Source organism: Danio rerio, chromosome 14 (assembly GCF_052040795.2).
Source record: "Danio rerio strain M-AB ecotype USA chromosome 14, GRCz13ab, whole genome shotgun sequence".
Lineage (NCBI taxonomy): Eukaryota > Metazoa > Chordata > Actinopteri > Cypriniformes > Danionidae > Danio > Danio rerio.
In genome coordinates this window covers 37224735-37252018 of record NC_141034.1, presented here as the reverse complement: position 1 = coordinate 37252018, position 27284 = coordinate 37224735, and the positions used below count along the sequence as shown (strand labels likewise).

General features: G+C 35.4%; 2 protein-coding genes and 1 long non-coding RNA gene across 15 annotated transcripts in view; 2 read left to right on the top strand and 1 right to left on the bottom strand.

Annotated features, from left to right (window-relative positions):
* The window catches only part of tex11 (testis expressed 11), a 47628-nt gene extending 38818 nt beyond the window's left edge, over positions 1-8810 (bottom strand). For 9 of the 10 annotated variants that reach the window (XR_015507640.1, XR_015507636.1, XR_015507639.1 and 6 more), the window contains exons 1-16: positions 8660-8810; positions 8310-8425; positions 8036-8120; positions 5379-5458; positions 5125-5205; positions 4546-4662; positions 4394-4474; positions 4212-4297; positions 2959-3016; positions 2632-2727; positions 2447-2528; positions 2285-2363; positions 2038-2189; positions 927-1012; positions 367-504; positions 172-274 (exon numbers count right to left, since the gene is read on the bottom strand). Coding sequence is in view for 4 of the 10 variants with exons in the window: in XM_087281762.1 (XP_087137888.1) it covers positions 172-274; positions 367-504; positions 927-1012; positions 2038-2189; positions 2285-2363; positions 2447-2528; positions 2632-2727; positions 2959-3016; positions 4212-4297; positions 4394-4474; positions 4546-4662; positions 5125-5205; positions 5379-5458; positions 8036-8120; positions 8310-8425; positions 8660-8687 (1468 nt within the window). In the remaining 6 variants the exon portion in view is untranslated. Of the gene's footprint in view, positions 1-171; positions 275-366; positions 505-926; positions 1013-2037; positions 2190-2284; positions 2364-2446; positions 2529-2631; positions 2728-2958; positions 3017-4211; positions 4298-4393; positions 4475-4545; positions 4663-4754; positions 4825-5124; positions 5206-5378; positions 5459-8035; positions 8121-8309; positions 8426-8659 lie in introns of those variants that run through there. The other variant, XM_087281764.1, reaches the window with a different exon arrangement.
* Positions 8811-13480: 4670 nt separating this feature from the next.
* kdrl (kinase insert domain receptor like) overlaps positions 13481-27284 on the top strand; it is a 63038-nt gene continuing 49234 nt past the window's right edge. For 3 of the 4 annotated variants that reach the window (XR_015506936.1, XM_087280918.1, XM_087280919.1), the window contains exons 1-2: positions 13481-13941; positions 26162-26258. Coding sequence is in view for 3 of the 4 variants with exons in the window: in XM_087280918.1 (XP_087137044.1) it covers positions 13872-13941; positions 26162-26258 (167 nt within the window). In the remaining variant the exon portion in view is untranslated. 4 annotated transcript variants of the gene reach the window in all.
* On the top strand, positions 16324-20225 carry LOC147840844 (uncharacterized). The gene is made up of 2 exons (XR_015507702.1): positions 16324-19390; positions 19616-20225. It is a non-coding gene; the product is annotated as an uncharacterized LOC147840844 (long non-coding RNA).

Below are 27284 nucleotides of genomic sequence, written 5' to 3'. Positions count from 1 at the left end.
ATTTCTTACTAAAAATTTAAAGAATGGCCCAAACTTTTTAACAGTGGTTTAAAGCAATTCCCTTATATTTCCTGATGAAACTCCCTGATATTTTGCATGATCATTTGAACCTTTGGTACTGTCCAGTCAGACGCATGTGTTCACAGTGTTGGTTTACATCATCTCCTTTACCTTTCTCAGCATTGTTTTCAAAAATAGCAATCTTGTAGATGTTAAACTGTGTGAAAATATTGGCTGAATCAATCCTTGCTGCCTCTTCTACAGCCTCTTTGGCCTTCAACAAGATATCAGTAGTGTTACCAACATATTTATGCATGGATGTATGTATAGCCTAAAAAATGCAACCTAAATTATTGTGCCAACTACCTTATCAAGTTGTTGTAGGTGCAGAAAACAGGAGGATCGGTTTCTCTGTAGTTTAGCCAAGTTGGGATCCAGCTCGCCTGCTTTGTAGAAGCTCAGTGAGTAGTTATACCACTGCAGAGCTTCTGAAAAGTTCTTGGCCTGTGCAAAAACCAAGCATGACAGAACTGTCTCCCATAGCTCAAAATAAAGAGCTATACTGGTCATGCATCCTGTACGATATAAGAAAATGTATACAGTATAAACAATCACGTTTTTTGGCGGAGTCTGTCTTTGCATTTTAAGCCTAATTAATATCTAAAAGTTTGTTCAGTATTTTCTTAAAGAACTCTTATTTTTATGTAGTTAGAATGCATCAAAATGATCAAAAGTGACAGTAAATACATAAATATTGTTATAAAACTACTATAGTAATGTATGATAACATTATTTAAAGGGAGATTGTAATAGTAATATTATCAGGATTTTCTATAGGTAAAAATCAAATTGTAATAAAAGAAAATAAATAGATGCATGGGTATCACAAAGCGTAGATTTTAAACATGTAAAACTGCATGAAATACTTCAAAGTTTTTGGAAGCTCTATCCCAGAGAAGAAGATGCAGAGATGAAAGAGTCTGTGGTGCTAGTTGTTTTCCAGTATAATGTCCTAGAAAACAATAAATGGTAACAATTGATGGGCAGTTCATAAAACTGTCATAAAATCTATGAGATGACACATGTCGTGAATGTGAGTGAGATCTTGTGCATGCTTATGACAACTGTTATTAAGTGTCATTTGTTCAGTAATGCCATTTTAAATTTAAAGATAACATTGTTTGTTATAACTGCTGGCAAACAAATACATCACAACCAGTCTTCATCTTTGTCATGATACCATTACCAAGACAAAATAACTTGTCATAAACATGATTGTCATGAGGCATTATAATTGTCATGAATGTTTTTCTGAAGATGTTTTCAGTGAAAAAATTGCATTTGTCATTAATATGTCTCATTAAATAAGTTTAACAGTGTCAGTAATTTTTAATGACCTTTTAAAGACAAACTCAGCTTGTACCACTGTAGTCGAGATAAAAAAATTATAATTAATGACGCTACAATAAATTTATGACACAATAATAACGGCTTCATGACAATCATGTTTACGACAGGTTTATGACAAGTTTTGTTGTCTTGGTAATATCAAGTTGTCATGACAAAAACAGATTGTGATGTATTTGTTTATGTATTTGTTTAAAACACCATAACTGAGTGAATGACACTTAATGACAGTTGTTTATATATATATATATATATATATATATATATATATATATATATATATATATATATATATATATATTATGTTGATTATAAAGGTTTAATGACAGTCTTATAAACACTTTTTCAATTAAAGTGTTACCAATTAAACAATTAAATTCAGTTCAACTGAGCCTTCTCATTGTGTCCCAGTGTTTGCTTCTATTTGAAACCAAGATGAAAATATTAAGTGTTTTCCAGGGAATCACAGAAGTAAACAGTGGGAGCACTATGACTTGTTTAACAGAGAAAACATTGTGCGAAGGGTCACATGTTTCATACAGTATAATGACATGAAATGCACTCTTGCTTAAAACTATAAAATAACAATGACTCGGTTGCTTCACATAATAACAAAATACTTTTGAGCACCAGTAATAGCATCCTCGATCTTCTGCTTGGCCAGCAGCTCTTTGTCCCGCTGCAGCAGCAGCTCTATATGCATGAGCAGAGCAGAGCCCAGTTCAGGAGACGACTCAAAATGCTGACACACTCGCTTCAGGAAGTCAAAGGCCAAAGCCTCCCTGAAACAACAACATGTCAGTGCCTCTGTAATGTCTCTTTCAACTACAGATCTCAGGATATTTTTGTGCCTGTTTAGAAACATGAAAGGTCATACCTGTTCTCTTCTACAAGCAGCTTTACTGTGCTCAAACACACTTCCAGTGGAACCTCACAGTCCAGCAGCTCTGACAGTCCTGACAGGACAGGGAAAGCAACATGTTTAGGACAACATTTGTGGAGTAATTTTTTTATTTTTTTGTGAAATAACATGGCTCACCGGATTTTACTGCTTCATCTGGGCTACAGCCTTTCACTAGGATACGGATCTTCAAGTAAAGACCTGACAACTGCATGTGCTCCTGAAAAAAAAATAACAAACATGATGTAATAAAACAAAGCTGTGCTACACTTAAATCTGATCATCTACTTTAATAGAAAATAGCTGCACTAGGGATACTTTACCTTATTTGCCAAGCTCACAGCCTGAAGAGCTTTTTCTAGATACTTCTGATGGTCCCACTCCAAATAAACTGTTGCAAGAAGCCTCAAGACTTTGGCCTGGAGGAATAAGAAATTAGACAACGCATTCAATACAAAAACAGTCGAAGACCACAATAAATATCTGAGATTCAAAATCTAATTTAAGCATGGAAATAAACAGACAGGTGTAAAAAAAATGAATGTGAACTCTAAACTATTCTGCCCAGAATTATACTAATATACAATTCAAATCAGAAAAGTCCAATTCCACCAAGTCTATTAATTTCAGTCACATCTAATGTTTCTTACTTGCATCTCTGATCCTGGTGAATACTTCATGTTCATCTTGCCTATATCATAACTTTGGCTGCAATGCAGATTAAGAATGTGTTAACCAGAAGAAAAAAAAAAAACTTTCAACACATGGGAAATGTCCTTATAGTGCAAATAGCTATCATAACAACACTAATGTTGTGGCAATATTGCACAAAAGTTTTGGGTCAGTTTTAGGTCTTTCTTTGGAAGACCTTTTAATATTTTTATTAAAAATTAGTAATTAAATTGAAGATGTGACCGCAAGGACAATTAAAGAGTTATAAAATACTTCTGTTTAAATGAATGCTGTTCATTTGAACTTTCTATTTAAATAATCCTCATGAAAACGGATATCACAGCGTCCACAAAAACATTAAGAAATTTTTCGTGAACACCAAATCAGATTATTTTTACCAAGTTCACACTTAGCTGATGTTTAATTTATGAAGCAAGTTTGGCATGCTGCCCCGGGAGAAAGCCCTGAGGTCAATGTCCTTGAGCCTTGGGCTTTCTCCCATTAGGGCGAGAGGGGAGTTTAAGCTCAGGTTAGTCTCAAGAACTTCCCCTTATTTAGAGCTGATGACAGATTAAAATTGTTATATAGAGAGAGATATACAGCTAGTTAAGAGCTCTACTAAAGTGCAAATTTAGATTAATCAATTTACTAATGATGCATGTTTTTTGGACTGTGGGAGAAAACCAGAGAACCCAGAGGAAACCCACGCCAACACGGGGAGAACAACTGGCCTGTTAAGGATTTAGACAAGTGGCGTTCTTCCTGTGAGGCAATAGTGCAAACCACTTGGCCACTGTGCCACCTAGTAAAGGAAAGGTGGAAAAGTAGGGGTGGAATGGGGGATTCTTTAAGGCGAAGATAACTGAAGAAACTCTGATTATTTAATTAGTTAGTTAGGAATAGGCTGATAGGTGAATCATGTGTTAGTTAATGTGGGACCAGCCATGAATGATCAATCATAACCACATGCTCCTCTCAAAATTAGTTTATAAATAAACTTCACTATTGATTTCTGAAGGATGATGTGACACTAAAGATTGGGGTGATTCTGCTTTGCTTAAAAAACAAATAAGATTCATTGTTGAAGTATTTATTTAGCAAATTTATTTTACTATAATGAATCAAATAATTGTATCTTTGGTGTGCATAAGTCTTATTTCAAAAACTATGTTCTGCTAAGCCCAAACTTTGAAAGGTAGTATATTTATTATATTACTACAGAGATCCTTACCTAAGCCAAAATGTGCTCTCTTCATGCTTTCCCTGACTGTAAGTGTCAACCCCAAAGTTGTAACAGATGAGGGAGAGATAGCCAGTCTAAACAGGATTTCACAGAGGCAGCATTATTTCCATTTATACTATAAATTTTCGCTCTCTTAAATCAGAATTTAAAAATTGCACCACTTTGTCCACCTCTTTAGGGAGGCGTAGAAGGATTTCTTTACATCGCTGTATGCATGACACTGCCACTTGGTGTTGCTCTTGAGATACAGCCTATAAAAACAAAAATAAATTTGCATATAAAAAATACACACATTTGCACATGCTAAGCAATCTCTACTAACAGATTCTGCCTGATAAGACAAAATCCGCAACAGGTCTTTCTCTATGTCGCCCTTTGGTGTGTTCATATCTTCTCCATCTCCATGGGATGTTAGTCTGCTGTAAAGAGTCTCCAGGCTCTGTAAAAGTAGCATATTTGTGGTTTCTTATTCATGTATTACGTCAATATTATTGTGTCTTATTTATTTCGATGCAAGAAAAAAACATTTACAAAGACTGCAGAACTGCAGAAATTTTAATTGCATTCTGCAGCCCTAGTTCACATATTATCAAAATCGTTTCTGAAAATAAAAAAGGAATAACTTTTCATTTATGGATGTAAAATTAATCCAGAAAAAGCATTAAATAAATAATAAATTTACAACGAGACGGGCTGGGTTCAGAGAGTAACCAAGTTTTAAATAATATTGGAAAAGTCAACCCAAAACACTTTACAGTAAGTACACTACCAAAATGTGAAAAATAATTATGGGTACTTATCAATATTCCACCACACAATAGCATTATATATTTATTTATTATATGCAATTTTTTCTTGTTCTGCCATTATTGTCAGTTTTTTCCAATGAATTCATACATACATTGACAGCCATGCTCAAAAAAGCATCCGCAGACTTGGAGTTTTTACAATCGAGCCATGTTCTCCCAGTTTTACTGGCCATCTGAGAAACAAACAAGTAAGATTTCAGTCAAATATGCAAGGAGCATGCACAAGGGATGGAAATAAACAAATGTACTGTGCATATGCATGAACCACTTTATTACTGACTTCTGTGTGAATGTCAAATTAGTACAAGCTAATAAACAAGACTGCTGGAAATAATTTTTCACTAACCAGTATTTGCTTGCGCACGATACTCTCTGATGGGTTCTCAGGCCCGCATGAATACAGAAGTCTGCATGCCACATGACGCACTAAAACAAATTTGTAGAGTATTAAATAATTAAATAATTGACATCTATGTAAACATCTGGGATACACTTTAACATTTTTATTTGTTTGTATTCAAGGATATTAACTATATCTCTGTCAGTGATAGAAAACAAAGATTGATTGGCACCCAAAAACTGTAATACAGGGGTTTACAACTGTTTAGATGCCATGAACCTATCCTAAAATGCTAAATGCATCTAAGGTTTCTTGTGTAAAAGTCACAAATTGTACTGTAAAATGTTGCTATAAATGTCCAAAATATTATTAATTATATAGCTCTATTGCATTAGCACATTTTATAATATATTAACTATATACACATTTATATAATTATTTATTTTTAACAACATATTAACAAAATCTGCATCTATTAATTGACATTTTGCATAATTAATTGATTAAATTTAATAATGTTTATACTAAAATTATTGTACTATCGTTAAATTATGTTTTTTTTTTTTTTTTACAATTGTTTGTCTTCTTTATACTAGTAGAAGCCAATATTCTCGACACCAGTGGTGCTCAACCCTGTTCCTGGATATCGACCTTCCTGCAAAGTTCAGCTCCAACCCTGATCAAACACACTTGAACCAATTAATTAGGACCTGAACAGCACTTGATAATTACAGGCAGGTGTATTTCATATGGGTTGCAACTGAAATCTGCAGGGAGGTCGAACTTCAGGAACAGGGTTGGTCACACCTGCTCTACACTCACCAATTTTTACAGATTGTTCAAAAGTGGAAAGGGGCGTAGCTGCAGTAATGGTGGCTGAACAACGTTATGAAATTAGTCTGCCAAAAGAATGCTCAATATTCATAGCTGAAGCCCGTGCTTTACTTTTACTTGGAATATATAGAAAATGTCCAACAAAAGAATAATTTTTCAGACTCCAAATCATGCCTCCAAGTGACGGAATCTTCAAAAAATGATCATCCTTTCATTGATAATGTTTAACTAAAGTTCACCATCTACAAAACCAGTTTTGTCATACCATTTTTTATTGGGTTCCAGGACATCTTGGACTTTCAGGAAATGAGTGAGCTGATGTGGCTGCTAAGAATGCTTTGAAACAAGTGGTGAACAAATGCCAGAGATGAGACATTTTATCAATGTTTACATTTTAAATAAGTGGCAAGAGGAGTGGGATGCATTGGAAAATAACAAATTGTATGAAATACAACCTAAAATCTCACGCAAAGTTTTAAGACATTTTAAAACTAGATTTGGTTAAACACTAAACATCTTATTTAATTTATGTAAAAATTTTTGTTCATTTTTGATTGGATGTTTGTAACTGAAATGTTCTTGCCATGACAATAGCCTTAATTGGTGACATGGCATTAAATTAAAATATAAACTGGATTTAGTGATTCAGGGGCCCTAAGCAATTCTGGGTATGGGGCCCTAGCACTGAAACTCAAAACATTCTCTTATACATTTTTTTTTCTCTGTAGATCAGTGGTTCTCAAACTTTTTTCCTCAAGTACCACCTCAGAAAAAAAATGGTCTCTCCAAGTACCACCAAAATGAGCTGTATTGAAATACAATAGCGTAGTAGGCCCAGTAAAGCAGCTACACCTCTGCACAGTTAAAAAATGTGGCAGATTACCTCAGAAATAAAGGCTATATGTTATATTTGGCATATTATATAGATAATTTTTGATACATTTTTTTAAATGTGTGTAGCATGTACATGACATATTTCATTCCTCCGGGTACCACTAGAAGGAAGCCTGCGTACCACTAGTGGTACATGTACCACAGTTTGAGAACCACTGCTGTAGATTATTATTATTGTAAATAAACAGCATGTTAAAGTATTTAAATAAATAAATATATATAAAAAGTATATAAAAATATTTGAAGTATATTTTCTATATTTCTATATTTACTGGAAGCTTTTTCTTTTATTTAAAATTAAATGTAATATATTCACAAAAAAAAAAAAAAAAAACTAATTTACAACTATTTAAACTAAATGAGCCATTTTGGTGAAAAGATTTTGATATAAATTATAAAAAAAAAGTTTTAACAAATTTAATTCACGATCATCCAAGTTAACTGAATAATTGCTGTTTGTGAATCGGCAGCCGTTCATTTTCACTGAGCAATGTTATTTTATTTGAACAGACTCTATACACAGATTTTACAACATATGATTAAAAAATGTATAAACGAGATATATGATTAATATAGGCTTCTTGGCATTGGTCAGGGACCCATAATTCCCTGGGGCCCTAGGCGGCTGCTAACTTTGATTATTGATTAAGTCCGCTCCTGCTAGTATGTTCATTTGTGCGTCCATAAAAGGCTAATTTAAACATGTTTAAAATTGTATTAACTACATTGACCAATTATTTTAATTTATTAAACATTTCTACATTTCCCAGACCACAGATTGATACCCCCTGCAGTATTAAATAGATACTTAATACAGGCAAGTAAAATCATTATTAATTATAATTATTAGGCCTAATTAATAAACGTATTATTATTTAAAAAAAATCTAATTTATATTAAAGTTAATAAAACAAAAGACTAATACAAGGACAGACCTTTGGCCTTCTGCTCTTCTGTAATTGAGGTGCCAACACGTTTGGTGACAGCCCAGTTCCACAACTGGATGGCGATTTCCTCCAGCTACAAATACAACTAAATTATTAAATATTGAACCACAATTACCTGATTTCTGTGTAAGATGTTAACTTAAAATACGAAATAATATATATTCATGTCGAGAACAAAATAAAGACGTCATGTCTTCAAAACACAATGCTACAAGATCCCTGGGGGCTTCCGTAGATTTCAAAAGAAGTGTATTTTCCACACCTGTGAATCCTGTAGTTTTGCAGCTTCATCTAGAGTTAAAATCTCCTTGAAGAGGGAATCAATCACTTCATCCATGTCTGAATGGCTCTGTCTGTGGAGGAGTTTCTCTGACAGGTCTGTGAAAGGAACGTCAAACCACAAAATATCTTCACATAACCTGTTAAATTACTTACAAAAGGTAAGTTGAAACTGTTATTTGTCATTATATTAATATCACTTAAAATATGTAAGATAAATAATTGTTTTGAAAAAAAAACCCAATAGCTCATCTCATAGTAAATACACAATAGCGTATCTTTTATACATTGAATTGACTGGTACCACATATGTTTCTTTTACCGCAAACGTACCTTTTACTTCGACAGCAAACTGCTCCATATTATATTTTGTGTATCTAAAAAATCTGAAGTAATTTTAAAAAGTTGTATTTTGTATGAAGTTTCTGTGTGACTGGAAAAAAACCAACGCTGCCCCTCGCGACCGCTCCCCGCCAAAACACGCACGAGGACGCGCTTCAGCCGGAGTGTAATACCGCTGAGTGACCGCAAGGTGGTGTCTCACACACGGTTTTTAACTTGCTGTTACTCATCATGTCTCCCTAAAATATTTCATTCAGGTTCACACAATTTATTTGGCGTGGTGAAGCCAAGATTAATAATCCAGCCTCATTAATATTAACAACTACAATCATTTTGCTATTTGGACATCACTCGTATGCTATAAAATTGCAGGTGTCTGTATATAATAACTGCTATTTGATTGTAACTAAAGTAACTGAGGTTTACTTAAAGTAATGCAATTATGTGATTGTAATGCAAAAATGTGCATCTTTTGTTAAGCTGCATTGAAACAATAATTATTGTAAAAAAGCTCTGTACAAATAAACTTAAATTTAATATTTAGTTACATTATAGCGCACAATTTCCACTATATTAAATGCACTTTTATTATAAATAGTAATAGAGTATAAAAATGAAATATAAAAGCCTCAGAAACAAGCGCTCTAAATAATATTTTAAGATAAATGGAGAACTAGGCCTGCTCTTTTGATATTCAGAATTTCCGTGTTGAAAGGTCTGGCCCATTACATAGTATAATAGCATTGTTTAAACATAATATTCATCACCTTCTGCTAGTTAAAACCTCATTCACCCCAAAGAAAGTATGTGCTGATAACGCTGAGCTTTTTGTTTTAACAGGGGAGGTCATTGTTGAGCTGAAGGAAAGAGCTCAAGCTGCGTACACAGAATGGTTTGTGAAGTCTCTTATTGTGTTCACGGTACTAGATTCAAAAATAAGATGTCTTAAAAGCCCACTCCTCTGCATGCTCGGCTTCCAGCAATTGTTTCTGCCTGAGTCTTATCTAGCCACCGTACTGGTCTGAGGGAAATGTGATCAGTTCAGAGGGCTTGATTGCACAGGAGAATGAAAAAAACAAACATGATCCTTGTGACATGCGGTCAGAGAGATGGACACAAGATTTCCTAAAGTCTGCAACATAAATAATATTAAAATAATAATAAACAGGCTTATTTATACATCTGTGCCAGGTTTAAAAATATTTCATCTCACAGTTAGACTTGGGTATGAAAGGTCAATGCTAGGCCGAATATTGTGTATTCGAGAAATATCTCTGTAAAACATCTGCTGCCAAACCTGAAGACATAACCTGAAATGTATTGTCTGTAAATGCTTTGGAAAAAAAGAAAAAGGTAAAAAATGACTAGCTTTTATTTTACAAGAATTTATCTCTTAATCTTTCTAATTCAAAAACTAAATGTTGCAATTTACTGCATAATACACTTTACATGGTGGCTTTTATCAGCATTTAAATCTGCATTTAAATCTGTTAACATTAAATACCAATGAACATCTGTAATCTAAAATTATATACTTCAATGAAAAAAAAATCAGGGATCAATTACTTTGGATTGCATTCCTAGTTGACAAATTCAATGCATTTTTTTCAACACATCCCATTATTTCTAAAATATCAGCCACTACCAAATGGTTGATATGGTAAAAGTAACAGAATTAATACATATACTATGAAAAATCAGAAAATATAAAGTGTAAGACCTATTTATTTAAAAACCTAATAAAAATAAATCCTTTAAATTATTCATTTATTCATTTTCTTGTTGGCTTAGTCCCTTTATTAATCTAGGTTCGCCACAGCGGAATGAACCGCCAACTTATCCAGCACATTTTTACGCAGCGGATACCCTTCCAGATGCAACCCATCTCTGGGAAACATTCACAAACACTCATTCACACACACTCAGACACTATGGACAATTTAGCCAACCCAATTCACCTGTACCGCATGTCTTTGGATTGTGGGGGAAACCGTAGCACCCGGAGTAAACCGGGTGCTACGCAGGGAGAACATGCAAACTCTACACAAAAACGCCAACTGAGCCGAGAATCGAACCAGCGACCCAGCAACCTTCTTGTTGTGAGGCAACAGCACTACCTACTGCACCACTGCTTCGCCCACAGTTAAATTAGTTATTTATTTATTTTAAACATTTATTTAAAGATTTGCAATGACAGAACAGTGGTATAAGTGTCTCATGTCATCATATACAATAATATAACTATCTATTATACTTTCGTCCATCGGGTAGTAATTCAAGTCTTTTGTGAAGGGTAAAATGAACAAAATAATAATAAAAATAGTCTTTCAAGATACATTCTCCAAACTTCTCATAGAGGGTTTCAGATATACCAGAAATCATATCTAATCATAAGACTTAAGTCCTAAGTCAGTTTTTCTAAGGGTAAGAAAATGGCAATCTGATTTATCCACATATTGATGGAAGGAATGTTAGGAGAGGACAATAAATTATTTTACAATAAAAATATTTTAGTCACCAAACATATTTAGACATTGAAAGGTAATGCAATTAAATTCAAAACAATTTCAACTAAAATTGAAAAAAAAAATGCTTCTTTTGATTTTTCCTCTTTTAAATATGTATTTAATATTTTTCTATAACATATAAATTGTGGTGTACTAGTTTTTGGGCCGTTATTGTCGGTTACTTTGTTAGATAAACTCCAGATTTGGCTTCACTACTGACTAATCTAATGTGTATGCACAAATATAATATTGTATATCTTCCCTTAAAAATATGAATTTAAAAGATTGATTCGTGAGGGGTGTACTCATTTATGCTGAGCACTGTGTAGATGAAAGGATATGAATGGACAATGCATTGCCGTACGTTGCGGGGAGCATATTCACGTTTGTAGCATCAAGAAGACAAACAGTCTGTGGTGCATCCACACACCATGGGGTGCTGGAAGGTGAAAGAAGCCCCATGATTATTTACTCTGATATAAAATTAGCTGCACATCCTGTTTCTGAAGTTAAAAAAAAACTGTAAATATTTTTCCAGTGTATTTTGAATGCTATGTAATCAGACAATGCAACGTTGCACCTTGATTTAAAAAAATTGTGATGCAAAAATTTACTAAGAAATAATTCATATTAATTTTCTGTTAATTAAACACTAACACAATAAGCCTGATTCTTGGTAGAAGTGTGATTCTAAAGTGATCGTAGTTATATTGTCTAGATATTAAGTCTATAATAAACAAAGACAAAAGAAGACACTTTTAAATAGTACCAAATGCTATTAATGTTACAGTTTACTCAATAAATATATTAAAAATAAGTTTTTGTGATACAATAAAAATTATTTTTGTGATCAAGAAGAGATTATTGGACTGTACAATATTTTTGCGTACAGTATCTTACATTTTTTGGAATGAGTTGTAACTTTAAATAATAAAACAAAACCATTATTTTTATAGGCTATAAAAATATAATAAAAAATATTGTTTTTTTTTTTACAGTTTGTTTTGATATGGAATACTTTTAGTCTACTTTATATTTTGATGTAGTGCATAATTCATCTTTTTTTTTCTTAGAGTATAATAAGGATAAGTTGCGGGTTCATTCCACTTTTGCGACCCCAGATTAATAAAGGGACTAAGCAAAAAAGCAAATATTGATTCATTCATTCATTTTCTAACACTAAATCTGATTTTTGCTAGAAAGGCTATGCTAAAGTGATTCTAGTTTAAGTGATGTTGTGCAGATATTAAGTCTATAATAAACAAGATAAAATAATATCTTAAATATTTTAATAAATATTCATTCATTAATTTCCCTTTAGCTTACTCCCTTATTTATAAGGGTTCGCTACAGCGGAATGAACCCTCTTCAATAAATACATTACAACAAATATTTTTATTTGTTGTAGAAGAGATAATAGTACTGTGCGTGTGTGTGTGTGTGTGTGAGAGAGAGAGTGAGAGAGCGTGTGTGTGTGTGTGTGTGTGTGTGTGTGTGTGTGTGTGTGTGTGTGTGTGTGTGTGTGTGTGTGTGTGTGTGTGTGTGTGTGTGTGTGTGTGTGTGTGTGAGAGAAAGAGAGAGAGAGAGATAATATGTGCAGTAATTTAAAAACACTTGGAATGAGTTATGTAACTTAAAAAATCAACCCATGATGTATGTGATGTAGGATATGTATTAACTCTTTTTAAATCAAATTTCCAGTAAATTCTTATTAAATCGATCATATTCTTATTATAGTAGGCCATACTTTTTAATAGCAGTTCAAGTAAAACTTTACAATAAAGTTGTATTAGTAATGCATTCACTAACACGAACAGACCATGAACAATACATTTAATTGTTTGTTTATGCTAGTTAGTGAAAATACAGTTGTTCATTCTTAGTTAATTAACTCTGAATTAAGTAATGTTAAAAAAGAGGAATTTGTGTCTTATGCATTAGTAAATGTTGAACTGATTAGTAAATGCTGTATTGGTTTTGTTTATGTTAGTAAATACAGTCAATAATAAAACCTTATTATAAAGTGTGACCTGTATTTTCAGTCTACTATAGTGCATATTTCATGTTTTTTTCTTTGATGGGTATAAAAATGTTATGATGTATTTCTTGTTTTTGTTGGTCTTGTGTTGGTATGTTCCTAATAACTCTATGCAAGTCATTTAGCCAAAATAAGTAGATAGCCTATCGATTAAGTTAAATCAGTACACGTAGCTTTACGAGTATCGCTGCAGGGTTACTATGGTGACGTTGCGTCCTTCCGTCCTCGCTTCACTCATATAAAGCCTTCGAGAGGGAAAAGCCCAGTAGAAAAGTCAGAGGTATAGTGGGATGGTGTGAAGATAGATAAATGGCTGTTACACCTTCACTACATAGTGTAGTTTTGGAAATTTCATTCATTCGGTTTTAGGAAGGACGGACAGCGGTCGCACCTGCCCTCGGGAGTTGTGGAGTCAGTGGAGTTTCTCCATTCGTCTTAGTACCGGGGCAGGCGCAGTCCTGCGCGATACTTTACAGTCACTGAGAGGTGTTTAACTATTAACACGTCACCGAAGAACCATCTCTATCATATCAACAGGAACTATAAGCATATTATCACACATCAAGAAAAATTAAGTTCTGGACTAACTTACTGCAGCCGCATCCGAACGTGAAGTGACATACGGAGTATCATTCGGGACGTTATTTTAACAGACAAAATGACTCCTCTTAAAACCTCAGTCAAAGGCTTCTTCACTCTTCACATGCTTTTTAGTTGTATTTCACATGGTAAGTGTGCGCTTTTTGTGATTATTACGCGCTTTGAGTGCAGCTGCTTCTTGCGGCTGCTGTTGTACAGATGCGGACTGAAGTACAGTCTTCTAGCTGATCTGCATTGTAAATGCATACAACAAGTAAGGATGGTAACAATACATTTACTGCTATAGTACAGTCCTACTACTTATTTATCGCGTCGGATTAATAGATAAGTTTATTGTTTGTTCTGATTGTTATATGATAAAAATATATTACAATATGACGGATCATACATGGTTGTAATAGTGGTTGTAAAGCACTTAATTTGATCTAGAAAAAAACTAAATAATTTTAGTCTTCATGATGTTGGTATTGTTGAAGTACAATTTGGGATCATATGTGTCAGATTGTAAAATCTTTATTGGGTTCCAAATTTTTAAGTGTTGTGAGTCTTTGTGTGATTATTGGTTTTATTAATATTGGCTTTTATCGGCATTGTAGGTTACAGAACCTCTTACATCAATGGATTTTACAAAAGTTTCTTTATGGTCTGAAATGTTCTTTGGATCATTGAATTTAAAGCTAAAAGTTGTTCTCTGAAAGGTTATTTGGGGAACTTGGATTGATTCTTCCTCATTTGAAACTTTTATTTTTTAGGAGTGAGTGTTCTCCACTCTGATAGTAAATTAACCACTCAAGAAGCACACAAGAGTTGTTTTTCCCTGCTGGGGCTTAAATTATTTTACTGACGTTTGGTTATGGGGTCCAAACGTATGGTCAGTTTATTAAACAGTCTGCATAGTCAGAGAAGAACTGTAGGTTGGAGCATTCACCCATCCTCTGGCACTAGTTATTCCAGGAATGAATATGCATTGTGTTTGAAACATCAGGTCTGTTTTGCTAACATGCAAAACATTTTATTGTGAACGAGCAGTTTGGACTCATCCCCAGTTCCGGTGTTGTTCTCAAGTTTGAAAAGAGAATATGTGTTTACAGTAGAACGTATATTGTTTACCCTTGGCTGATTGGTTTTCTGGCTGCATCTCCTTAAGTTGGATAGTAAAAGGTGGATGCCATTGTTCATTGTGACAGCACTTGTGCACTGCAGATACAGGTCTTCCTCTTGCTGTCCAAACAAACAGGAGCTCTTACTCTGGTCCAAACAGAGGAAATACTGCTCCCCCTATGACTTTTTGGGTCTTCAGGCTTTGTCTACAAGGTTTCCAAGTAGATTTCCTTCGCTGTCCTTGCGCTGAGCGTGGGAAAGACACATGAAGGAAGCGGATGGAGAGGCAGGAGGCACCCTGGAATTGTTCTGGCAGTAGAGGTCACGGAAATGTGACACGCTACCTGAGTAAAGATTCCTTCCCCAGACTCCTTGCTTGCTCCTCTACTCCAAATCTGTGTCAGTCGCCCTATCTTGACACAATGGATGAGCGGAAGAGTATGCTATTATATTTTATATGTCAGGGATGTATGGTAAATCCATTAGTCAAAAATAGGGGTTTTAATGTCACGTTAACAAGTGTATGTTGTAGATATATGCCGATACTCAGTTCAGTATTGTGATAATGAGCATGCACAATAATGATATTGTGGGCACTTTTAAATACCATGAATAATTACTTATTATTTAAACTTATTAGGTGCTTCGTAACCAGGGGTGGATTTAATCAATAAGAGAGGTAATCAACCGCTTAGGGCCCCAAAAATATGGGGGGGCCCAATAAGTGCCTAGAAGATTCTGTAATATAAAATATAGTTTTCTATCACATTTTCTATGGTATGGGTATAACACATAAAATTATATACAGTAATTATTACATCTGTGAAAATGTGTCCCCCAAATCATGGATCAGTCCAGCAGTCAAATCAGGCTTACTTTTAAAAACAAAACCGTTTATTTATTATTTTTCATTTTAGTAATTTTAAGAATCAATTCATTTAAAATGTAGAGATTATATTAGGATAAAAATGTAGAAAACTAAATAGATAGACAGACAGACGCATACATACATACATACATACATATATATATATATATATATATATATATATATATATATATATATATATATATATATATATATATATATATATATATATATATATACAGTTGAAGTCAGAATTATTAGCCCCCCCGAATTATTAACGCCCCTGTTTATTTTTTCCCCCAATTTCTGTTTAACGGAGGGAAGATTGTTTAAGCAAATTTTCTAAACATAATAGTTTATTTTGTTAAAAAAAAAAAGTTATTTTTAATAACTGATTTATTTTATCTTTGCCATGATGACAGTAAATAATATTTTACTAGATATTTTTCTAGACACTTCTATACAGCTTAAAGTGACATTTAAAGGCTTAACTAGGTTAATTAGGTTAACTATGCTGGTTAGGGTAATTAGGTAAGTTATTGTATAATGATGGTTTGTTCTGTAGACTATCGAAAAAAAAATAGCTTAAAGGGACTGATAATTTTGTCCCAAAAATGGTTTTTAAAAAATTATAAACTGCTTTTATTTTAGCCGAAATAAAACAAATAAGACTTTCTCCAGAAGAAAAAATATTATCAAACATACTGTGAAAATTTCCTACCTCTGTTAAACATCTTTTAGGAAATATTTAAAAAAGTAAAACAATTCAAAAGGGGGCTAATAATTCTGACTTCAACTGTTTATACAAAGGGTGCATATTAAGACTGTTTGGACCATAGGTTGAATTGCTTATGGCTCCAAATCACTAAATCCGCCCCTGTTCATTACAGCGCCAAATGCTTAAAGATGCAATTGGCTAGCCTAACAGTTTTTCACATTATTCTGGGCTACTACATGCTAAAATATTGGTTGAAAATTCTGTGAATGTTTTACAAAATATTTTACAGCAATAAGGCTCAAATGGTTAACGTGTTCACTCACAATAAAAGCTATAAAAGCTTTAATTAATCTTAGTTGATGTTAATGCCTTAAAATCGTAGTTGTAATTTGATTACAAGTAGTTTTTCCTAAAATCATTACATCACATCATGTTATTAAATGGGGGTAAATACTGTTGTATGTTTTAGCCAATATCAACATAGTAGCTATAGAATATGTGTTCATTTTAATCCATATTATTAACTGACATTTCCTAATGAGACTTTTTTTGTAAACTCCCAGCAATTCAGTTTGGTTGAAACATTTGTTTACTCTGAACATGTGTAACGTAATACACTATGTTTGTTATTATACTGACAAATGTAAAAAAAAAAAAAAAAAGTAGTTTACAGTATAGGTCAGTAATATGCAATATACCATAATAAAAGCTTCACTAATTAATCACACCAAGAAAATATGATATACAAGCCATAAGCTATATAATATGATAAATACGCCATGATGCTATTATGATGGTGCAATGTAAGTTTTACATTTAAGATGTTTGTATAACAAAAGTTGTAAAACTGTGTGAAATTACCCTTGGGATATGGATTTATTACCTCTATATTGATACATTATGCATGATACCATATGTCTTGTGATAATTGAACTTTCCAGTTCATCGGATTGAACTTTTGCATATGCCAAATGAGTCACATCCACGAGTCAAATTCAGCATTTTTTAATAACTGTACACATTTACAGAAGTGAAACACATCTTGGCTGTTTGAGATCTTGTAGATGGGAATGAAAGGATTAGGGTCTGCTTTAAGTAAAAGACATTTTCCATAATGCTACTGTGTAGAGAGATATAAAACATCTTGAATCAATCCAGATATAGCCAGGGGCTCTTTTTTCAAATTTTTCTTGGCTATTTAAAGGTGAAATTACTCCAGGAATTTTACACATCTGAGAACCCTTTGGACTACATTATTTTTCAGAGCACCCACTTGTGCTTGTTCTTTTAACTTCACAATACAAGAGTAATAGAGGATTTCATTGCTGTAACGTATAAGCAAAGCATTACTGTAGTGCAGACTCACTGGGTGCATTCAGACTGCTTAACACAATTATACAAGAACAAAGTGATGTCTCGTACAACAGATTGTAAAACTGTGATCGGTTGGTAAATGCAAACAATCTTAAACTTTATAGTTATTAAATCTGAAAATGAAACATATTTTAATAATTATTAATCTACATGGAACACTACCTAAAGTTAAGGTTTGTAATGTTTGCACAAGCCTTACAGGCAATGTACCGTAGTAGGGATGCTTCGTTCAAGCGGCCGAAGATCAGTATCGGCCGATAATCACATGTAATGTCTTGATCGCTATTTGGGGGAATGGGTGATCAATAAGCTCATGTCATAACAGCTGAAATATATACAGTTGCTGTGTGACCTGTTTATACAGTCGATTTGCCCAAATATTTTTTTTCATGAATACTGAATATATTGTTATTAATAATATAACTTGTAATATAATTATTGCAATAACAAGAGTTTATAGGCATATTTTCTTTTAGTAAATAAGTAATAGATTTATAGGTGCGCATTTTAACTTCTTATGCATCGAATATGTGCTGTACTTTTTCTTGATTGTGAGGTGAAATTCTTTCATCATTTGGAAATTGCATTGTTTGCTATTTATCTTACTAATTTTTACATCTGTGTTATATTATGTTCCTTAAAGCTGCTTCTGGCCATGACATGTCCACACTAAATGGTTAAAAGAGATGCGTTTAAGATATTATATACAGCATCCTTCATTTTTATTCTCTTAGATAAGACGCGATCTGCACTTAAGTATTATAGAAAAGCATTAGAATGACAATGAAAATCAGTACTCTGGATCGGCTGCATAAATTCTGTTCAGAGCCTATGCTATCCCTATACTATATTTTATGTTGCTGTATTTTTTGTTGCTGTGGCTCAGTGGTTAGCACTGTTGCCACAGAGCAAGAAGGTTGTTGATTGTATGTCTAAAGACATATGGGATAGGTGAATTGGATGAACTAAATTGAACCTTAGTGTATGAGTGGGTGTGTGAATGTGAGAGTGTATGGGTGTTTCCCAGTACTGGGTTGCAGCTGGAAGGGCATCTGCTGCTTAAAACATATGCTAGAATAGTTGTCGATTCATTCTGCTTTGGCGACCATAATAAATAAGGGACTATTCATTCATTCATTTTCTTGTCGCCGTTGTCCCTTTATTAATCCGGGGTCGCCACAGCGGAATGAACCGCCATATATATAAGGGATTAAGTTGAATGAAAATAAGTGAATGAAAGCATATTGCAAATTATTGTGGTTACAAATATGTTAGTAATTGCAAGTTAAAGTAGTTTTCTGCACTACTTACAGTTAAAGATTCAGCATTAAAACTTTGCTTTTATTGTGCTGTGTGCTTATATAGGCAGTGTAAATATTCTGAACTGGTAGGCAAATTAATTGTTTCAATGTACCAAACAGAAAAGCATCTGCTAAATGTAGTGTTTCTTTTAGATTGCATTTTATTTTCCAAGCTCAGGGAGTTCCGTGCAAACATCCGTTCATCAGCAGTGCACGTTGGGACAAATACTGTAGGTAGGGTTCAGCCAAATGCAATTCAAGCTTATCCACTTATCTCACACGAATATAGCCTGTGCGCTATATACATTATTTCTTGCTTTCTTTATGGTTTTTTCCATTTTTCATGAATCATTAAAAGTGCTGGTCATGTTGACATGTTTCTGCTCTGTCATACTAGGCAAAATTATGTACTGTAAGACATGCATTAAATGTCAGTCTAGGTAGGAGCTTTGGAGTCATTTTTGTAACTTCTTTTAATTATTAGTATTTGAATTTCCTCCAAATTGTCTTTTCTCTTTGACAGACAACTGATTTCTCTGAAGGCATGATGGCTGCTCATATTGCGTTGTATTGCAATTTCAAGGAGAATCTCCAGCATGAAATGCAGCACAATCCCCTGATCTCCCAAACATATTGTGGGAGCTTAAGTGATTCAAAACCACTTACTGAGACTGTGTCCCGGGTCATGTGATATCCCATTGTTTTAATATATGATCAAATATGAGCAAAATTGCCAGATGTTGTCCGTTTAATTTGGCATCTAATTCCATTTATTTTTACAGATTGTGTATATGTATTGTGATTGTGCTTTTGGTTCTGAATTTGTCCATCTGAAGACCAATCCAGGAACTAATAAAATCTGCATTCTCCATTGCTGTTGTCTTAACCCTGCGGCTTGGCAGGGAGCAATAGATGTAGCATAGGGACTTGCAACAAGAGAACACTTCAATGAATAAGAAGGCAGGCAGCGCTGTTGGAGGTGTAGTAGCAACTGTTTTGGCTGGTGGTCTTGATTTTAGGAAGTGTTAAGTCTGCAATCAGCTTCTTAAACATTTTGTGAAAGATGTTTGTGACTATCAAAAATAGAAAACAGTATAATTAGAGGCAGAATAACCTTTCCACATTAATTTTAGTATAATTGTAAGGAGGTATGCTATAGTATTTTTTTACAACATGCTGTGAAAATCCTTAATTTAGTTTGGCCATTTGTGTAATTTTATTCATTCATTAATTTTCTTTTCAGCTTAGTCCCTTTATTAATCTGAGGTCGCCACAGCAGAATCAACCACCAACTTATCCATCATATGTTTTACGCAGCGGATGCCTTTCCAGCCACAACCTATCACTGGGAAACCCATACACACTCATGCACGCACATACATACACTATAGACAATTTAGCTTACCCAATTCACCTGTACCGCATATCTTTGGACTGTGGGGGAAACCGGAGCACCCGGAGGAAACCCACGCAAAGGCAGGGAGAACATGCAAACTCCACACAAAAAACATCAACTGACCCAGCCGAGGCTCGAACCAGCGACCTTCTTGCTGTGAGGCAACAGCACAACCTACTGTGCCATTGTGTAATTTTATGCTCAATTTAAATTTTCCTACATCTCGTCATTATAATAATAATAATAAAAGATATACTCCAATGAATTGTTCTATTATTAAGATGTGTAATATTGTTACATTGTAAATAGACCCAAATAATGTTGTTATGTGCAGACAGGTGTTCATTAATTCAAAATAAACAGTACAAGACCTATTTGCCTTGTTTGGGTTTAATTTGGCAATAATGACCAGCTGACTTTACATTATCAGACATACACTCACTGGCCACTTTTTTTGGTACACCTTATCAGTACTGGCTTGGACCCCCTTTTGCCTTCAGAACTGCCCTAATCCTCCGTGGCATAGATTCAACAAGATACTGGAAATATTTCTCTGAGATTTTGGTCTATAATTGCTGCCGATTTGTTGTGATGATGATGTGATGATGATGTGAATCTCCTATTCCACCACATCCCAAAGGTGCTCTATTGGATTAAGACCTGGTGAGTGTAGAGGCAATTTGAGTACAGTGTCATGTTTAGAAACCAGTCTAAGATGATTTGCGCTTTCTGACATGGTACATTATTCTGCTGGAAGTAGCCATCAGAATGGTATACTGTAGTCATAAAGGGATGGACATGGTCAGCAACGATACTCGGGTAGGCTGTGGCATTGACACGATTCTCAGTTGGTTCTATTGGACCCAAAATGTGCCAAGAAATTATCCCCCACACCATTACACCACCACCACCAGCCGGAACCATTGATTCAAGGCAGGATGAGTCCATGCTTTCATGTTGTTGACTCCAATTTCTGACCCTACCATCCAAATGTCGCAGCAGAAATTGAGGCTCATCAGACCAAGCTATGTTTTTCCGATCTTCTATTGTCCCATTTTGGTGAGCCTGTGTGATTTGTAGTCTCAGTTTCCTGTTCATAGCTCACAAGAATGGCACCCACTGTAGTCTTCAGCTGCTGTAGCATCAAGGTTTGATGTGTTGTGCGTTCTGCATACGTTATTTGAGTTACTGTTGCCTTTTTATCAGCTCGAACCAGTCTAGCCATTCTCCTTTGACCTCTGGCATCAACAAGGCATTTGCACCCACAGAACTGCCGCTTACTTAATCTTTTCCTATTTTCTGACCATTCTCTGTAAACCCTAGGGATGGTTTTACGTAAAAATCCCAGTAGATCAGCAGTTTCTGAAATACTCAGATCAGCCCGTCAGGCACCAACAACCATGCCACAATCAAAGTAATTTAAATCACCTTTCTTCCCTATTCTGATGCTTGGTTTGAACTGCAGCACATCGTCTTGACCATGTCCACATGCCTAAATGCATTGAGTTGCTGCCAAGTGATTGGCTGATTCGAATTTTGCATTAATGAGCAGTTGAACCTAATAAAGTGGCCGGTGAGTGTATTACACAATATATGCAATTAACAAATAAATAAAATTGTGTTTGTGGCCATATTATCTCTTTTAAAGCATTTGTTTTGTTTTTGTCAAATCTCACAGTATTGAAAATCGGCTTTTGTCGACATATATTTCTGTCTTGACAAATTCCTGTATTTTCAGAGTTATACAAGTCCCAGATGGGTAATTTGTCTCCTCCAAAAAAACAAAAAAAAAAAACAGGAAAGAAATTGATGCATGATTAGTCGCGTGCAACAGTTGCCTGACGTTGTGGTCCTGCGCCCATATTGTTTGACATTATTGTTATTTATTGAGAGTCCCTTACTGCTTGGAAACTATTGAAATTACAATAGATTTTTCAGCAAGGCTAAATGATAAATGAACTTCTATTGTTGTGTAAGCCCGAAAAAGATTCCCCCTGCCCTGTCCTCAGAGACCTCTTTACCGGCACTGTACATCACATGGGTGGACGGGAAGCACAACCAGTCTTGTACCAGCCACAGAGTAGGGAATTCCGCATATTATGACCAACGCTTACAGGGCAGTGACAGGATTTCCTCTCTTCAAAAGACAGTACACAAGTAAATTGAATTACATCTGTAAAAAAAAATCAAACCCAAGCATCATCTGACTTCATAAGTTCCAGCTTTTTAACATCCAGCTGGGACCAATGACGTGTTATTGGTATTAAAGTTTCGCAAGACAATGTTGAATATTTATAGTGCTCCAGAAGTCAGATTTCCTTGGAAAACCACACAGCGATTTTTCTTTTTTTAGTAGATTCCCACTAAAATACAAACATCCATGATTGACTAATAAAATAATTTTGGAAGGCCAGAAGGAACAGCCTTGTGACAGTGAATTTTTTTTTTAGATATTCCCACAAGAGGCACGTAGGTTGAATATGGCAACCCACCTAGCATCAGCCCTATGTTTGTTCCATGCTTCCATGGTTGTCTATTGTTTTTAATAGGCTATAATAGAAACCAGGACCCAGGCCCCCTTGAAGCACCACAACAAGCCTCATTTTTGGGATTTTTCAGTCTCTGTGCTGGAGGAATGCAGTACACAGCTGTTGGAGAGCGGGGCGAAGTGCCGTGCTGAGGTCAGCACTGGGCAGACATCAGGGGCAGGTGGGGGTCTATGTGCTGTGGGAATATGTGGGTGTACAGAGACAGAGACAAGAGGTTTTTATGAGAAAGTGTTCTTCTTAAGTGGGCTGCTGGGGGCCCCTGCTGTATGGGGCAGCTGTAAAGACAGCAAGAGTTCTTGGGTTTTATAGGATTTAATTCATCAACGCTGATGCTTCAATGCAAACATACATCTGTGAATGAGCCTTTGAGGGACAAGAAGAATATGTGAACATCATCAGGAACTAAAAATCCTCATATGAAAATGTGATCCTTTGTCGTATACATTTCAGAGAATCAGAAGCAGCCAGTCTCAGTTTGACTTATTGATTCATTCAGGAACTGTACAGTGGGAGCGGCATCTTCTTGTAACACTGATGTAACGGATTAAGATTTACTGTATTTCTAAAAACAGCTTGACGAGAATGAGTGATGATGACTCATGTGGACAAATTGTACAACATATGTCTTTTAGGAAATAAGCATTTCACGATGAACTCCGTGTGTCTGAGACAGGAGGTGGACCTGCAGAAAGTTGGTTTGGTCTGTCACTGCTGTGATGTTGATGTTTTTCATCAATCATGACACAAAGACATTTTAAATGTGTTTGTTCTACAACTCGAAGATGTCTAATTATCTACAGAACAGATTTCTAGTGCTCACCACAGGGGGAGTTTATTTATTTATTTTTTGACTAGGATATTTTTTTGGACTCGGACAGCTGTGGTTATGTCTAGTTATGTCTCCTCTGGACAGAGGGATAGTATCAAGCTGATAGAAATGTGTGCTTTGCGTGAATAGCTCTGGCTACATCCGCTCCCCTTAACTAACCTTGGACCGTGAAACAACAATGATGCTCTAGCACACTGTAAGGAAGTTCATATTAAGTGGCATTTGTGGTGTGGCAAGTTCATTTTTCGAATGCAGCTGTGTATTTAAGACATTTATAAAAATGAAACTTTGGTATGAAAATCAAAAGAGCTGCTACTCAGGTGATGCAAGTTTCTTACTCTGCCTAAGAATGAGAAAAATGTTGCTGCAGGAATAACAGACACTTTAAGACCTGAAGGTTTTTAATGGGGTTTTAAAATTGACCAAAACCTTTAGTTTAAGTTTAGCTTAAAATTGTGATTATGAACTGTTCACACTTCTTTATGGTGGCCTAAATCTGTCGATAAATAAAGTATGGAAAAACAGTGAACAAAATGGAGCAGTCTGCATCTGTGTACCTTCTAATTTACTGCTTTTAGTTGCTATTTTATTGTTCATCAGTGTAAAGGTGTGTTAGATGAACGAAATTTACAAAACATCCTTTTGTTTTATCTAAAGTGCAAATATGCAGATTTGCATTCTTTTATTTTCCTTCAGCTTAGTCCCTTTAATCATCAGGGTTTACCACAGCGGAATGAACCGCTAACTTATCCAGCATATCTTTTACACAGCAGATGCACTTCCAGTTGTCACCCAGCACTGGTAAACATCATACACACTCATTCAATTCACTTATAGCACGTCTTTGGACTGTGGGGGAAACCGGAGCATCCAGAGCAAACCCATGCTAACACGGGGAGAACTTGCAAACTCCTCAAAGAAATGCCAACTGGCCTAGCCAGGACTCAAAACAGTGACCTTCGTGATGTGAAGCAACAGTGCTAACCACTGCGCCACCGTGTCGCCCTGCCTGCAGATCTTGTAATCAGCATTTCTGTGTTGGTCAATTTGTTAGACAGTACAACATAGCCTAGTCCAAAAGACCCTAAGCTGGGTTTTTTGCAAGAGAGTTTTCCCAGAAGACTTTGCTTTTGAATCAATATAAACCCCTTTTTTGCTCGAAAACACAAATAACCTGTTACAACACAAAGCAGTCAGGGAGTAGGTTCAAAAGACGGAAATCACTTATGAGACGAATGTCACCCATCCTGAGCAGCAGAGGGAATGTTACTATTTCCTGTCCCGAGTGTACTCTTAGCTCCTATCATCAGCTTTACCTGGCTTCAGACCAGCTGTGAACCTTCACTGTAATAATAGCACACAGAAGAGATCTCACGAGACGTGATCTAAATGAATCTCTTTATATGAGAATAAAAAAGGTGGCATTATGCAAAGGACAGAAAGAGAAGAGTGATGTGAAGGATGTGTTTAAGGACATCTGATTCATCTGGGCCTGCCTTGTTCTCTCACACACATGCTGACAGAGGTGACCGCTCTGTGGGGGGCACAGCTGTACCTCTGGCCTCCCTTCGCTTGCCTAGAATTGTATACACATGCTGAAACCTGCTGTTTCCACATATCTGCCAGACAAAAACCTGTCCAGCACAGACTAGACTGCTCTGAGTTGGATTCTGGAGCTCCACATGGGAGCGGAAAGGCTATTGCATAACTTTCTGAATCAGAGTGTCCAAATCACGCTGGAATGCTCTTAAAATGTTGCCTCTTGTAATCGAGTGTTATTGTTTTGAAGTTTAAGATTATGCAAGTGTTCTCTTGAGAGTAGTGTGATGGATATGTGCTCCAATTGTTTTTTAAGGTTGATATGACTATTTTCAATTTCATATGGTCCTTTTACAACATCAGTAATGTAATTTAAATACATTTAGTTAATTAAATAGGCTTAAGCATTAGTTTAGTTGTTCATTTGAAAACACAAGATGAAAGGTTGTATAAACACAAGCACCGTCAGGAGCACAAGTCCATTGAAAATACTGTGGTAAAATTTCCATATTTTAAAGACATTGTGGAGAACAATGGAGTTTAACTTTATATCATATCTCAGTCAGGCAGTGAAGATCTTTGATTTTAAACAAACCAAATCTCAGGTATGTAAATGTTTGTGTTGTTAGTGTGCCTGTGATTTAATGTGTGTTCTATTATTTGTTTTCTGTAGGTTTGGTAGAGGGATCTCGTCTGCCTGATCCACAACTGCTTCCTGATGGAGATACACACCTTCAGCATGTTGGTGGGACACTCACACTCATTTGCAGGTACTGCATCCATCTACTGTCCCACATCTCACACAAACCAATGCAGAATGTGCATCTACGTTCAATGGCCACTTTATTAGGTACACTTTACTAGTACCGGGTTGGACCCCCTTTTGCCTTCAGAAATCCCTTGATTGTGGCATTGATTTAACAAGGTACTGGAAATATTCCTCAGAGGTTTTAGTCTATATTGGCATGATAGCATCACACAGTTGCTGCAGATTTGCGAGCTGCACATCAATTATGCAAATTCCCATTACACCACATCCCAAAGGTGCTCTATAAGATTGAGATCTGGTGACTGTGGAGGCCATTCGAGTACAGTGAACTTATTGTCATGTCCAAGAAACCAGTCTGTGATGATTCGTGCTATATGACATGGCGCGTTATCCTGCTTGAAGTAGCCATCAGAAGATGGGTACAATGTGGTCATAAAGGGATGGACATGGTCAGCAACAATACTCGGGTAGGCTGTAATGTTGACACAATGTTAATTGGTATTAATGGGCCCAAAGTGTTCAAAGAAAATATCCGCCACACCATTACACTACCACCAGCCTGAACCATTGATACAAGGCAGGATGGATCCATGCTTTCATGTGGTTGACACCAAATTTTTACCCTACCATCCGAATGTTGCAACAGAAATCGAGACTCATCAGACCCTGCAACATTTTCCAATCTTCTATTTCCATTTTTGGTGAGCCTTTGCGAATTGTAGCCTCAGTTTCCTGTTCTTAGCTGACAAAGTGGCACCTGGTGTGGTGTTGTCTTTTGCTGCTGTAGTCCATCCACCTCAAGGTTCTACATGTTGTGAATTTATAGATGCTCTTCTGCATACCTCGGTTGTAACAAGTGGTTATTTGAGTTACTGTTGCCTTTCTATCAGTTTGAACCAGTCTGGCCATTCTCTACTGGCATCAACAAGGCATTTGTACCCACAGAACTGCTGCTCACTAGATATTTTTTCTTTTCCAAACCATTCTTTGTAAACCCTAGAGATGGTTGTGCATGAAAATCCCAGTA